The following is a 13,180-nucleotide window of genomic DNA, read 5'->3' on the forward strand; positions in this document are numbered from 1 at the left end:
AATTGACAAGCCAGAAGCCATTAGGAGTGCCTAGCCTGGAGGGAGTGGTCATGTGACCTGAGAGATTTTTTTTTCCTTTCTTTCATTCAAGGCCACAGAGCACCAGAGAATCTAATGCTGCATCTACAGTATTATACAGCTTTCAATCGTGCGTGGATATTGCATAAAGAGATAATTAGAAATACCATGGTTGAAAATACCATAATGGCTCTGGCTTAGAATGTTGAATGTGAGCAGCAGTTATTTTAGGGCATTGTGTAGTTAGACGGCATTCCTTTTGGTCCTTGTCTCCTGCCCTCTCCTTGTCAGTGTTGTGTTCTTGTGCATATGGGTTGTAGGTGGGGAGGAAAGCAGGCTGTTGATGACTCACCAAGAAATAGAAAAAGTCTTACTGGAGGATACATTGTGTGTCCATGCAAATAAAGTTTAATTTGATATCAGCAATACACCCTCAATGCATGCTTCTCCTTGCTCGCGTTTGAGGTTGTTGTGATTGTTAGCTTGTTTTCTTTCTTTAATCTTTTTGGCACATTCGCAAATACCACCTTAATGCACACTTAAATATTCATGCCGTTTAGCATCCACTCTTTAAGCACAGTCTGCCTTCCCATTTGGTGGCCGTGGCAACAGCGACAAAGCACAGGCGCGTGGTCATAGCTTTCATAAGGTATAACAAGGAATGAAAATGCCAAGGAGGAAATGAGTCATCCGTTCTTTCTTTATTTTTTCTCATTTGTTTATTTGTGGATATTGAACACAAGCAATGATTCCGCTTCTTCAAGTTTTTTTTCTGGCCGAGGTCCTTTTTCGATCTCTCAACACTTATCAACCTCTTTACTGACTGTCTCTTCCCTCTCTTTCCATTTGCCTGTGAGTGAGCGTTTGGACTGCGGCCCACTCTTTTCAGAAACAATTTCCTGCATTCTCCTGAGATGACAAAACCAGTTCCCTATTAATCATGCAGGAGACTATGCTGGTACAGTGTAAAGATTCAATTGCAAAGTAAATGGATTAGTGAAAGTGAATTGCCGTATTGAGGTACTGCACAGCCGGCAGTGTTGGAATGGCAGAGTATAGTGCCGCTGCAAATGGACTGAGGAACAGACTGAGCGAGCCCATCCTTGACGGTAAAGAGAAATAAGAGATGGCGTCCCATGGGAATGAATAAAGCTGAAGAATCAAGAATTCAAAGACTAACAGTACTTCCACATTTATGTACTATTTGAAAATAATCTGCTATAGGCTGTAAGGCACATCAACAAAACAGCCCAGTTCTTAATGCGAGATCATCAACCTAAGGTTTACATTTTAAATGCCTGAAATGACTCATCAGTTATAAAAAAACAAACTTCCAGAGTTCATGAAGACTTGTGTAAAAAAAGCTGACTTCAACAACATCATCATGCTATAAAGCAACATCCCTTTTGCTCCAGCTATTGAATGGATGATTCTGAGCTGTTAGCGACGTGTCGCTTGCTGATTCATATGACTCATACAGAAGCTGTGCTGCACTCTGTAGCTACACAGGAATGGCTGTAGATCAATTCCTCACCCCCCATCTCAAAGCCCCTGTGCACCGGGTCGTCTGAACATTCAAGCTGGTTTGTGGTGTGATCTGTTTGCCATATGGACCCTGTCTCGTGTAAGAAGGAGCAGTGGGGAGGCTCTGTGGAGGATGCTGTTTCCAGAACTGAGCCTGGCTCCAACAACACAGGTCTTACCAGCGTGTGTGTGGAAGCTATAGTTCCACAGGTTCGAGCCCGCCATCAAATCTGTTCAATCATTCACACTCCCAAACAAAGACTCTTTCATTAGCTAACAGCTTGGGTTATGATGTAACATTGTTACAAGGATGTAGCTGAATAAGGACCTAACAAAGCTGCAGTCCAGCAGTTTAACCCCTGCTTTTTGAATATTTAATTTCAGACTCAATGCATAATTAACTCAGGGTGTGACAGTGGTCAATTCATTTTTTATAAAACCAACCAAATCTCTTGCTGCATGAACAAGAGAATTGATAGATGCCAGCCAAACAGGTTTACACTAACCGTCCCATCTCCCCCCCACAAGCCTCTGCCAATAGCCAGGCTCTCATTTGTTAGATAATGTACCACGGCCCTTGTTTATCTTTCAGAGAATCTCTTTTCATACAGTAAATTGGGAGTGTGTGTTTGAAGAGGGAGTTGACAACCAGTGTCCTCATGTTTCATCTCTTCACTCAGAGGAAAATTGTCTGAAATTTGATTCACTTCGACAGGTGAATAGTCTGAAACAGTAAGAGGTCATTCATTCAGCTATTTATTGGGTCGCTCTTCGGGGAGGCAGGCCGGAAGACATCTTTAATTGTGTCCCATAATGTGATTACAACCTATTAGATGCCAGCGGCGAGGACGGGAGTGCTAAGGAGAGGTCTTGTAGGTCACTGTGAGCTATTCAGGCTAACAATGTGGAAGCAGTTTATTGTTAACACTACGCTGTTTGTGGTTCAGTAAACAGTGGTAACGATTGTTTGCTAATAGTCCACTAGCAAGACTAACACCGAGCAAGTACTGCAAATTCTCACCTACAAATGCTAACTGTCAACAAACAATGCTTGGGGTTGACTAAAGACACTAGTGTGTAAATAGGTGGCAATTTTAAATGCGTTTTACAAACAATGCTAACCTGGTACAGTACAAGGTCTCCATGCGGTGACTCCAGCACCGGGATGCAGATAGGACAGGGCTGACTGTTGTTTTTGTCTCTGCAGGGTTGAACGGTCCACTGATCAGGTGATCAAGCCAGTCAATGTGGAGGCCTTATCCAAGTGGGTGGGCAAGATCCCAGCGGATGTGTTGAGGGACATGTCCGTCATCGCCCCCATGCTGTCTCGACTGGGTTACGACCCCCATGCCAACCCCCCAAACTATGGCAAGCCAGACCCAAAGGTCATGGACAACACCAGGAGGGTGAGTGCTGCCCAGAAGCAAACCCCCCCACCACACACACACACACATGCGTCAGAAATGTTAACACATAATGCACATTTGTGTAAGGCTTCTGCAAGTAGCGGAACATAAAAATAGTTAGAGACAGTTACATGATGTAAAAGTGACCAAAATTATCCCAAGTAAATAGATAAATAATTGTAATTGTTTTAACCCTGATTCAAATCCTTGATCATTTTGCAATCATCACCTGTTGTTACTATCCAATCACTGCCTCTCAGTTATCACCTCTGTATAATAACATCCAATCCCTACCTCATTTAAATGACCACCAGATTTGTATCTTTTTAGCGAAACAAAAATGTTTGCATCTGAAAGATCATATCATGAGCACCATTACCTTCAGATTGACTTCCACTTCCAACAATCCACTTTTGTGTTAAACAGTATGCGTGTCTGCGTACAACTAACTCAGCTGGGTATGGTTATGTTATGTCCTTGCCACACATCTGCAGTGCTGTACTGGGAGCAACTATTTTTGGAACAGCAAATGTTTTATTAAATCCTTTTCAGCAAGCCTGGCTATCAGGTGACGTGCTCTCAGGCTCCAGTCTTTAGATTCAATAGCTCAGAGCTGGTGAACATTACGTAGATTGTGTGTCCCCTGAGCTTTGTTTTACAATGTATAGAACTTCCTTCTGCAGCCCCCAGAAGATCCATCACCAATGTGTTGAAGTGAGATTTATTTATGTTATGGGTTTGTTTGTGTCAGCTTAAGCTGGCTTTACAGGGGCTAACTTTTGTTTGAGGACGGTTTGTTCTTTGACATGTTTGCATGTGATCCCTGGCCTGGCCTCTGCTGCAGTGCCAGCCACACGTCAGTGCCTCACTCAAGGATGAGTGCTTTAATGCAGCTGGGCACGCTTTCATGGGCTTATTTCACACTGTTCTTTTTAATACATCTTTATCGTTTGCTGCTTCTCACGAGAGGCGTGCATGAGCAAAGGTGGGCTGAATAAAGAGTTTTTTTGCGAAATCTGCGTGGGTATACAGTATCAAGCATGTCAACCTTGACGGCAAAGGTGATCACAGTAGACAGAAATGCGAGAGGCCTTATTCCATGCCCATGCCCAAGGCTCACTCACATATAAAGAAGCTTGCACATTGAACTGCAGCCTGAGTGCTCCTGAATTGTTGATTGTGTGCCTTGATTTATGCATTAGAGCTTCAATGTATGTTTGATGTCAGATTATTTGTCTCATTCCAGAGACCAGGTTGTCAAATTATGACTTGCCATAAAAGTATTAGAACTGTAAGAATCGGCTGGAGTTTTCCCACACTCAATTTGTTTTCCATTTGTCTTGATCAATTATTGATTGTTCTAGTAACGTGTGCATCCCAAAGGAAGGAATACACACATACACAAGGTCACATGCCCTTTGGCAACATCCTCTTGCCAGAGAGTTTGGACCAAACAAAGCCAGAAATCGGCTTAGTTTCAAGTTTTATTTGCCATTTGTAACTATGTTGTAAATAGTCCGGACAGGGGTGGTCGATGGACCACAACTCGTAAATTTGGTGCGGATTGCACCAGTTGTGTACGTTTAACAGTGTGTGTGGTGTGTGTGTGTCACATCCTGGCATCCTCCAGTGAAGTGTGAGAGTGAATGATCAGGCTGTTGAGGCGTTGCAGTGAGCCACGTCTCCTCCTATAGAGGGTTTCAGAGGGCCACATAAAGGGACAGCCCATACATCAGCACTGCCACACTGCACCACAGCATCGCTCAGCACTCTCCTTGGAAACTTTAATGGCCAAATCAAACACTGAATGTGGAGGACAGTAGATTAAAGACATTTTAAGGCCTTGTAGAATACAAAGATGGATAAAATTGATTGATTGGATAGATGGAAAATGTCTGTTGCCCAATTGCAGCTGATGTTTTGCCGTGTTTTGAGTGAATGTGTTGTAAAGACGGATTGTCAGAGTTTTGCTATTAGCTATTAGTTAGGTAATGGATATTGTCTCAGTCACACTGTGGAAGTGGATGTGCTTTTCTTTCCCTCCTGTAGCAGACAGAAGCCTCCCCCTATCAGAGACCATCATCGGTTGTCTCTTCTTGTCATCTCTTCTTGTACCTAGTGTGAAGTTTCCAATATTTATCTGAAACATTATGGGATCGTTTTCTGTAAAGAGAGTAGCCAATGAGCAGGGAATGGTGATAAAAGAAAGTCACTGAGTCAGCGAAGTCCTCGATTGCGACACCTATGATTACAGTGGAAAGCATTCTGTAGAACTGGTGGTTGGAGTTGAGAGGGGGATGGGGAAAGCGTGTCCAACCGCAAACAGAGATGGAAACTTGATGATGTGTCTGGGCTCTGCTAATCAGTGGAGAGGAGGATGGAAGAAACATCTCAGGATTAATAGAATAAAGGTGGGTGTGGTGTACTTTTACAAGGCATTGTGGGTAATAAGGATGCTATTATGATGTCATTATGTATGGAAAGCCAATGGGGGATACTGAATTGATAATGTTTCCCACGGGCATCAGCTTGCCATTAGGCACAAATTAAAAATTAAAAAAACATTTCTGGAGTCCCACAGGATTCTGTTGTTGGTCCACATTCAGTTTCCTCAAGTCAATAAGGACCATGAGACCCAAGTTGCATTCATCCATCTGCTAGTCTTTCTCAGACGATAAGCAACGTTTCCTCCTGTTCTAACATTCTCTCCTAGCGTTCCCCAGCATTTGTTTTGGTTTGATAGTAATTGATAGAAAGGCTTCTGTGTGTCTCCAGTGTATTTGATCATCTGCCTAAATAACGGTGGCAGTAGGCGGTGCGGGATCAGGAAGCTCAGCAGACCATCATCTATCAAAAAGACTCATTTGAAGTTTTACAGGGCCAAGACGGCCCCTGTAACCTTACGCTGGGCCAAACTGACCTTTTTAATCATGGCTGATGTGTCTAAATGCTACATATTTGACCCTCACTATCAGCGTAAGGCTTTTTGCGGACCCATCCTGTACTTTTGCTTTTGGGGTGGTGAGGGGAATTGGTGAGAGTCCGTCATATTTAAAGTTTTTTGGAATAGAACTGGGAGGGACTTAAATTGATTGTTTCCAGGACTGGCCGTATATTGGGCTGTCTACCCTGCAAGGCCAGTTTGTGTCTGTTTTAAATGTGTGTTTATGCCTATGTACGTGTCTGTCTGTAAACATGTAAGATGGATGTTTAGCGTTCCAATATCATTGTCTTCATACAGTTTTGTTGTACACCTTAGTGTGGATGCCTGTGGGCTTGTGTTACCAACCTTATTTGTGTTGGTGGCATTACTCATGTCTGTGCATACTCATTCCCCAGCGCCGATCCTCCATCTCTGGTTTCTGGAAGATGGTTGATGTTAACGTCTGTCCACACCATAACCAGACCATGCATGTCTTACTGACGTGTGTGTGTGAACGCACATCTGCAAGGTATTAGTGTATTTCCCCTGGATCCAACACGGCTGCATATCTTATTCTCCTTCCTGCTCCATGTTAGTGGGTCTCCTCTCTGAGGAAGGCATCCCAAGCCCACTGATCTGTTGACAAGGCATTTGTCATGTAAACAACTGGTCATTGTAAGGGTTTGGTGTTGTGTGTTTGTATGCTCACTTACTGCATACATGCATGTTTGCGTGTGTACAGAGCGCCTGGTATACATGTTCAGTTTTTGCGAGCAGTGTGTGTGCACATTTTTTCCCCCGTCTTCTTTGGGAAACTGCTCAGTAACTGTACGGGAGGATCGAGGCCAGTCTCTTCCAAAGACTCTCTCTCTCTCTCTCTGGGAAGACCGTTGCTGTGGCAACAGAATAGAACTGACGGTTCTCAGCTTGGTAACAGGCGAGGTGCCGACCCTCTGTGGCGGCGTCGGGGTCTCCTTAAGTGAGTCCTAGCAGCACTCAGACGCAGCTCTTAACATTGCAGACAGGCTGGGGGTAGTGGGCTTTTGAAAGTCAGAATTTTTTTTGTCCCCTCACCATTTTTATTTGGCTGCTACAAGCACTGCACCTTTTGAGTTGCATGATTTGTTACCTTTCATTTTTCTCCAGCAGAGGAATATTATTAGTCATGTTGCTGCTTATTGAATTAGTTTAATTAAAAGCTGTGTTCAAAAGTCTGAACTGCCTCTTTCTTTTTGTGAGAAAGACAGTCGGTTGTTCTGTGTAGAAAAGAGACTGTGAATACACTAAAGCTCAGTAGTGGTCTCTCAAACCATTAGAGGAATATACCTTTGACCCTTCTGGTCTGGAGCCAGAAGGGCCATTCCCTCTCTCTGTATAGCTTTGCACAAGGCATCTGGCTGTCTGCCCTTAGTCACTGTTAGATTGATGCACATGTGGAAATGCTCTCTTAGCCCTTTGACATTTTTTTCCTGCCTAGGCCCCATCCAAAAATTTACCCTAGGTTTCGTTGACTTTTTTACTGGGACTGACTGCATGTGCTGTAGGTAACTGTACAGAATGAACCAATAAGTTGTGAGGAGCTTCTTTTAACTGTGTGTCTGGTCCTGCAGAGGGACAGAGGGTTTGTGTGACCAGTCACATGTGTCTGCTATCTCATTTGTGCTTTGATGTTAGACTGGTCATGAAGACCCCTCTGGATTAAAGATGATACACTAAAGACATTGTTTTTTCCGTGGTTAAGAGAGACACTGCATTTAGGCCTCCTCAAATCTGTCTGGACTGGCTGACTAAAGCTAGCAAGGTTCTATGGATTTGACCATTGCCAGATGTGTGTGTGTGTGTGTTTGTGCAGAGAGCAGTAATGTCCTTGTCAGACACTATGTATGTATGTATGTAATGTGTGAGTGTGTGTGTGCGTGGTTGTGGCTGTAGTGTCTGATGGTGCTTTCCATCCAACTTGTCACAGTTGAGCTTGGGAAGGCGGGCAGTGTTTGGGAGACAGTGGTCTATTGCATTAGATGAAAGCAGAGGCGTTGTTAGACATCAGCCGTCAGATGGCTGAGCGGTTAGAGAGTCGGGCTATTAATCAAAAGGTTGTTTGTTCGATTCCCGGCCGCGACAAAATGACGTTGTGTCCTTGTGCAAGGCACTTAACCCTACTTGTCTCGGGGAGAATGTCCCTGTACTTACAGTAAGTCGCTCTGGATAAGAGCGTCTGCTAAATGACTAAATGTAAATGTTAAAGAAATCAAGACTCCCTCAGTTAATCTTGAGTACAGTTAGTGTACAATCTATCGGTTGACAGTTACATTCCTCATCATGCAGCAATGACAGGGCTCCGGTCATTATTATTGCTTAGCGACAGAGCGTTATTCACACTGAACAGTAAAATACAACAGGGCTTGTTCTAGCATGCTGTAAATGAGGGACTTCTGGATGGGTTCCAAAGCCGCAATCGATCGCTTTTAAGTGGCGTTGCCAGGTCCTTTGATCCCTGGTGAGAAATGGATATTGGGATCAATATGTTTCTCGGTCTCTCCGCCGTAACGCGGATAAGATGGGAGAGTCGTAAATGATTGGAGAAGAAATGAGAAGTGTGCGAGTGCGGTGTCCAGTGAGCGATGGTGATGGCAAGGCTTGAGCAGCACGCTGGTGTTGACGCAGGGAAGCGGATCCCCATCGATCAAGAAATATTGCCCTGTGTCACCACAATTAGGACCGGTGTTTACGGCCATTACGCTCAGCCACCTCAAGGTTGATGACGTGAGGGAATGAATGATTTACATGGAACTGCGCATGTAACTAGTCGTGGATCAAACTGGGTGGGTCAGTCTGCTCGAGTCCTAGGCCCCGCGCAATTTTTCCATGTTTGTTATCTTTACCAAGATAATATACGATAACTCGGACGTGTGGCCATGGATTTTTTATGACCATAGCTGCGTTTTAGTGCAGATCGAAATACCGCCTGCCACCCAGCTAACCACGCAGCGAGGCAGCACATTTATAAATACCTTTTTGAGCGACCTGCCATTTGAACTCAAGCCCTCTCCAGATGAAACTGAGCCTCCAGATGCTGTGAGAGCCTGGCTCCACCGCTGGCTGGATCTCCCTTATTACTCCCACTGGAGCTGATACACTAATACAGTAAGCCTTTAATACAGCGTGCTTAAGGACGCTGTGTTTACCGTAACTCGCCAAACTCCACCCGTTTTCATGACATGCCGTTGAGGACCTTGGTGAGTGCGTGTGTTGGGCTGGGGTCTGTGCCAGTGTTTTATGTTGGACTGGTTTTGGAGGATTGGTTCTAAGGTCAGTTCAGGTGAGGCTGGGAGGCTCCCTGCAGCTGAAACCTGGCATAAGGGGATTAGAGGCTGTGTCAGGGATCATTACTGAGGCCCCGCTAGCTGAGGCACAATCAGGACTTATCTGGCAACATGCTCCTGGGTAATCTTCTCCTACCCCTTCTTACCCCCTATGGTACTGCACGCACACACACAGACATGCACGCACATGCACACTGTTTTAAGGCCACATGGCGGGGGAGCACGTTAGTACAGTAAATCCCCAGTGGCATCCCCTCATAGATGATCCTTTCTGAGGTGCATTGTATTCTACAGTGTTTGTCTACACGTCACCAGAGCCAGAGGGAGAAAGCTTAACCCACATTTTAAGACGTAGGACCTCCTTTATTCTTAAGTAAAAATTACATATTTTTGGTTAAAATGCTCCCAGAGTTTCACATCTGGTCTCGAGTGTGTGGGTGTGGAGGAAGAGTGTTTGAGGAGGCTTGGTCCGTTGCCATATGAAATGAGGATGGAAGTGGAAAAGCCTTGAAGCTGAAACAATCTCCCCTGCCGAACAGGGCTCCACGCGCCATCAGCTTTTTCCGAGTGTGTTGCCGTATTGAATGCACCCCTGTGGTCCGGCCATCCAGCGAGGTGTGACTGCAGCTCGGCAAAGAAAGAGTTCAAATTCAAGTCAGAGCACCACATCTCTTCTCAGAGCACCACAGGGCTTTGCCTTGGCAGGGCCCCCCTTTCCGGACTGACTCTGCGACCGCGCCGCAAGCTGCTTGGCCTTGGGGAAACTGCTGCTGGTGCCAGGGCACACCCTGTGGGAGGACTAGTCCTTGGGGTGAAGCCATGCCCACTGCCCAGCCCTGCCTGTAGCCTCTCTTTACTGCCCCCTGCTGTGTTATGTGGGAAGCTACTCCCTTCAGAGTTTTTACATAACGACAGAAAAAGGTATTTTGTGGGTGCTACTTTGACTTGTGCTCCTCTCATGGCCACTGTTTCTGCTGGGTCTAGCTGAGTGCTTCCACATTTGGTAGGCACAGCAATCAACAATCGACCCAAAACAGGTTACAGGGAGAGAACATTTAAGTAATAAACAGAGACTAGTCAGTCATGCGTGGGTTAAATGGGGTCATGAGCAGCCTTGGCAGTGCATCCTTCCTTTTGAAAATAGGGATGAGTTATTTTCCAGCTCTTTCCCCTCAGCTGGGGTACAGGACCCCCCCCCCCCCCGCACCCCTCCCAAGATCCTCCCAGCCTTTGTTAGATTCCCTTTTAACAAGCTGCATTATTGTTTTCATTTGGCATTTAACAACGCAAGCTTTTTGATGGGAAAGAACCGATGGCTTGTAGATCTGTCATGCTGAGGCAGAGGGGCTATGCTCTGGTGTGGTTGTGTTTATGTACATTTGCTCATTGTCTTGGCTGTGAGCCCTCCTGCCTCCTGACACAGCCTTGTGCTTCCATGGACTCCCCGCTTCACTAGATACTGAGAAAGTGTGGGAGAGAACCAGGAGGAGGAGAAGGAGGAGGGCAGGCACAGGAATTCTTGGCTCCCTCCCTGCGCTGCGGCTCTTTTCGAAGGAGGGAAAGATTGATCCGTAACATGCAAAGCCGTCAAGGCTGGCCTCGGCCCCAGATATTCCCTGATAGGGTTCCCCTGTGGGGATTTATAACTCTCAGCATGTGACTGGCGTGGTTACAGATACAAGGATATACCCCTGCATTCTTTCCTCTTCAATCCCCCTTTCCTTTTCCCTAACCTTGCCGCCTGAGGGAAAAGGAAAAGAGAAACCATGATGACTATTTGGGCCAAGCCCTTGTTTGAGGAGCTAGATTGTAAAATGGCACCCAGGGGGAAATCAGAAACATGCGTGCTAGCTTCTCCCTCCCTTGTGTTGGAACTCATTACAGATTTTTGGTTTCTGGCACTGAGGCAACCGGAGGCACGACTGGCCAATACCAAACACACACACACATTGGTGTGCGTGCAAAGCGAATTCATGTCTATCCTCTGGAACTTTGTTTTATAAAACAATATCTGAAGTCGGTATTGAGAAATATGATCATAAAAACAGAGGAGGAAGCTCTTTTCCCCCAGTGAGGGTCTGTATCATCCGTAAGCGTTGGAGCTCCCCAACTGACAGTTATGGTATTTGATGGAGTCCGTGTGTTATCACATCGAGGATTAGGTTGTGTGGAGGCCGGGTTTCATCTGCGCTTCTCCCCCAGGAACTAGGGTCTCCACCCCCCATCCTAAACCCATACTGGAAACCACATCTCCTGGCTCCAGATGGTGTTGTTCTCAAGGTCTCTAGTCTCTCCTATTCAGTATTCTGTCTGTTTCAGTGTTACCTCACTTGACAAGCCTTCCACAGCTTCCCTGCTTCAATTTCTGCGTCAATATCCCTCTGTGTCTGTCTTTCATTACTGTTAGTGTACATTGCTTTTTTATATATCACAAACTTTAGCTTTCTCTTGTCACTCGTGTTCACTTTCACACACAAAACTTCTTATCTCTCCTCCATTTCCTTCCCCTCCCCTCAAGGCCTTCTTAGATAGAGTTGATCTTATCTTGGGACACTGCATGTACTGAGCAGAGCGATCAGTCCCATGAGGTCCTGGAGTGCCGCTCTAGTGGATCTCTGACCATGGAAGCAGAAAAGGGAGAAAAAGCAAGTCATCAATTATTGTTAGATTTCTGTCTAGTCGAGGTCAGCAGGCAACAGAGGAAACATGGCAGGGGAGCGCCTCAGCTTGCTAAGTTCTGAAGAGCTCCTCTTTCTTGCTCCCGACGGCACACACACAACATGCACACACGCAACCCGCACACACGTAGATAACCACACACACAATTCCTGGTGTCCGTTTCATGGAAGCCAGGATATGAGGTAACTCTGACCCTTTCCTTCCTCTCTCTTTTACTCTGATGTTGTTCCCTTCAGTGCTCTGGGAACTTCCTGTCGACGTGTTGACTGGTTCTCACTGTATGTCAACCGTCTGCGACAATATCCTTCCCTTCTAGTATATTTCTGTCCTGTCCACATCACCCTCTCTCTAACGCAATCATCTATTCATTTAGCAGACGCTTTAATCCAAAGGGACGCACGGGGGGGTAATTGAACTTGTGACCTCTTCAACTGCAGTCAAATCACTCCCCCTCTGGCTCTCTATCCTCCCTCTTTCTCTCCCTCCTCCTCTCCCTGTCACAGCATTGTGATACAGGACCTTGTCCCCAAGTCAGGAAACCGCATAGCTGTAGCACCGTTCCATTGGGCATGAGCAGGGAATACAAATGTATGCCCAGAGTGCCACACCGCTGAGTCTCTAACACCCCATTTAGCTAACATGCCTGGCCAGTCACAAGAGGCTGTAAGTGTTTCCCCCTAGCAATGAGACAACACAGTCAGCCTCGGGCTGAGCTGAGGTCATGCTGCTCAGATCTCCTTATAGGAGAGACGTTCTCAGGTTCTACAGTGTAAACATTTCCACATAGTTTCGATGTGCTTCAAATAAGGTGGACCAATCAAAACACCATAATTGATAGCCAAAAATATGAAGAGTAATGATTCTGAATCTCCCAACTTGGTTTCTTTTGGACCTCTGTGTTACTGAAATGCTCTGAAGTTGTGAGACTTCGCATGTGTCTTGGAGCAGCTGGTCTCTAAACCCAGTCCTTTGTTTTTTCAGGTTTTTAAAGGTGAATTTCAGCTACCTGAATTTCTAAGAGAACAATCACAGGTACAGTAGCTATTCTGCCTGTTGTTCTGCACCTTTATTTCCAAATAGATCTGCTTTTGTTTGTCCATTTTCAAATTTGATTTTGTCATGTCGCAATCTATAGCAAAATGGTGGTCATTGGGAATCTGGTATCAGTTTCTGTCTGCTTTTAGTCATTTCACCGTTTTTTTGTTTTGTTTTGCTGCCTAGCTTTCCTTGCCATCTGCTCTAGCCTGTTGTTGTTCTCTGGTTTCATCTCTCGTCTTATGTTCATGTTTTTGGAACGTTTACTCTCT

General features: G+C 45.5%; 1 protein-coding gene across 4 annotated transcripts in view; it reads left to right on the forward strand.

The window, feature by feature from the left end:
* The window catches only part of tpst1 (tyrosylprotein sulfotransferase 1), a 29,169-nt gene that overhangs the window by 14,144 nt on the left and 1,845 nt on the right, over positions 1-13,180 (forward strand). For 2 of the 4 annotated variants that reach the window (XR_006957177.1, XM_047035752.1), the window contains exons 3-4: positions 2,750-2,948; positions 12,855-12,905. Coding sequence is in view for 2 of the 4 variants with exons in the window: in XM_047035752.1 (XP_046891708.1) it covers positions 2,750-2,948; positions 12,855-12,905 (250 nt within the window). In the remaining 2 variants the exon portion in view is untranslated. The remainder of the gene's footprint in view (positions 1-2,749; positions 2,949-12,854; positions 12,906-13,180) is intronic. The other 2 variants (XR_006957178.1, XM_047035753.1) reach the window with 1 other exon arrangement.

Source organism: Hypomesus transpacificus, chromosome 15 (genome assembly GCF_021917145.1).
Source record: "Hypomesus transpacificus isolate Combined female chromosome 15, fHypTra1, whole genome shotgun sequence".
Taxonomy (NCBI): domain Eukaryota; kingdom Metazoa; phylum Chordata; class Actinopteri; order Osmeriformes; family Osmeridae; genus Hypomesus; species Hypomesus transpacificus.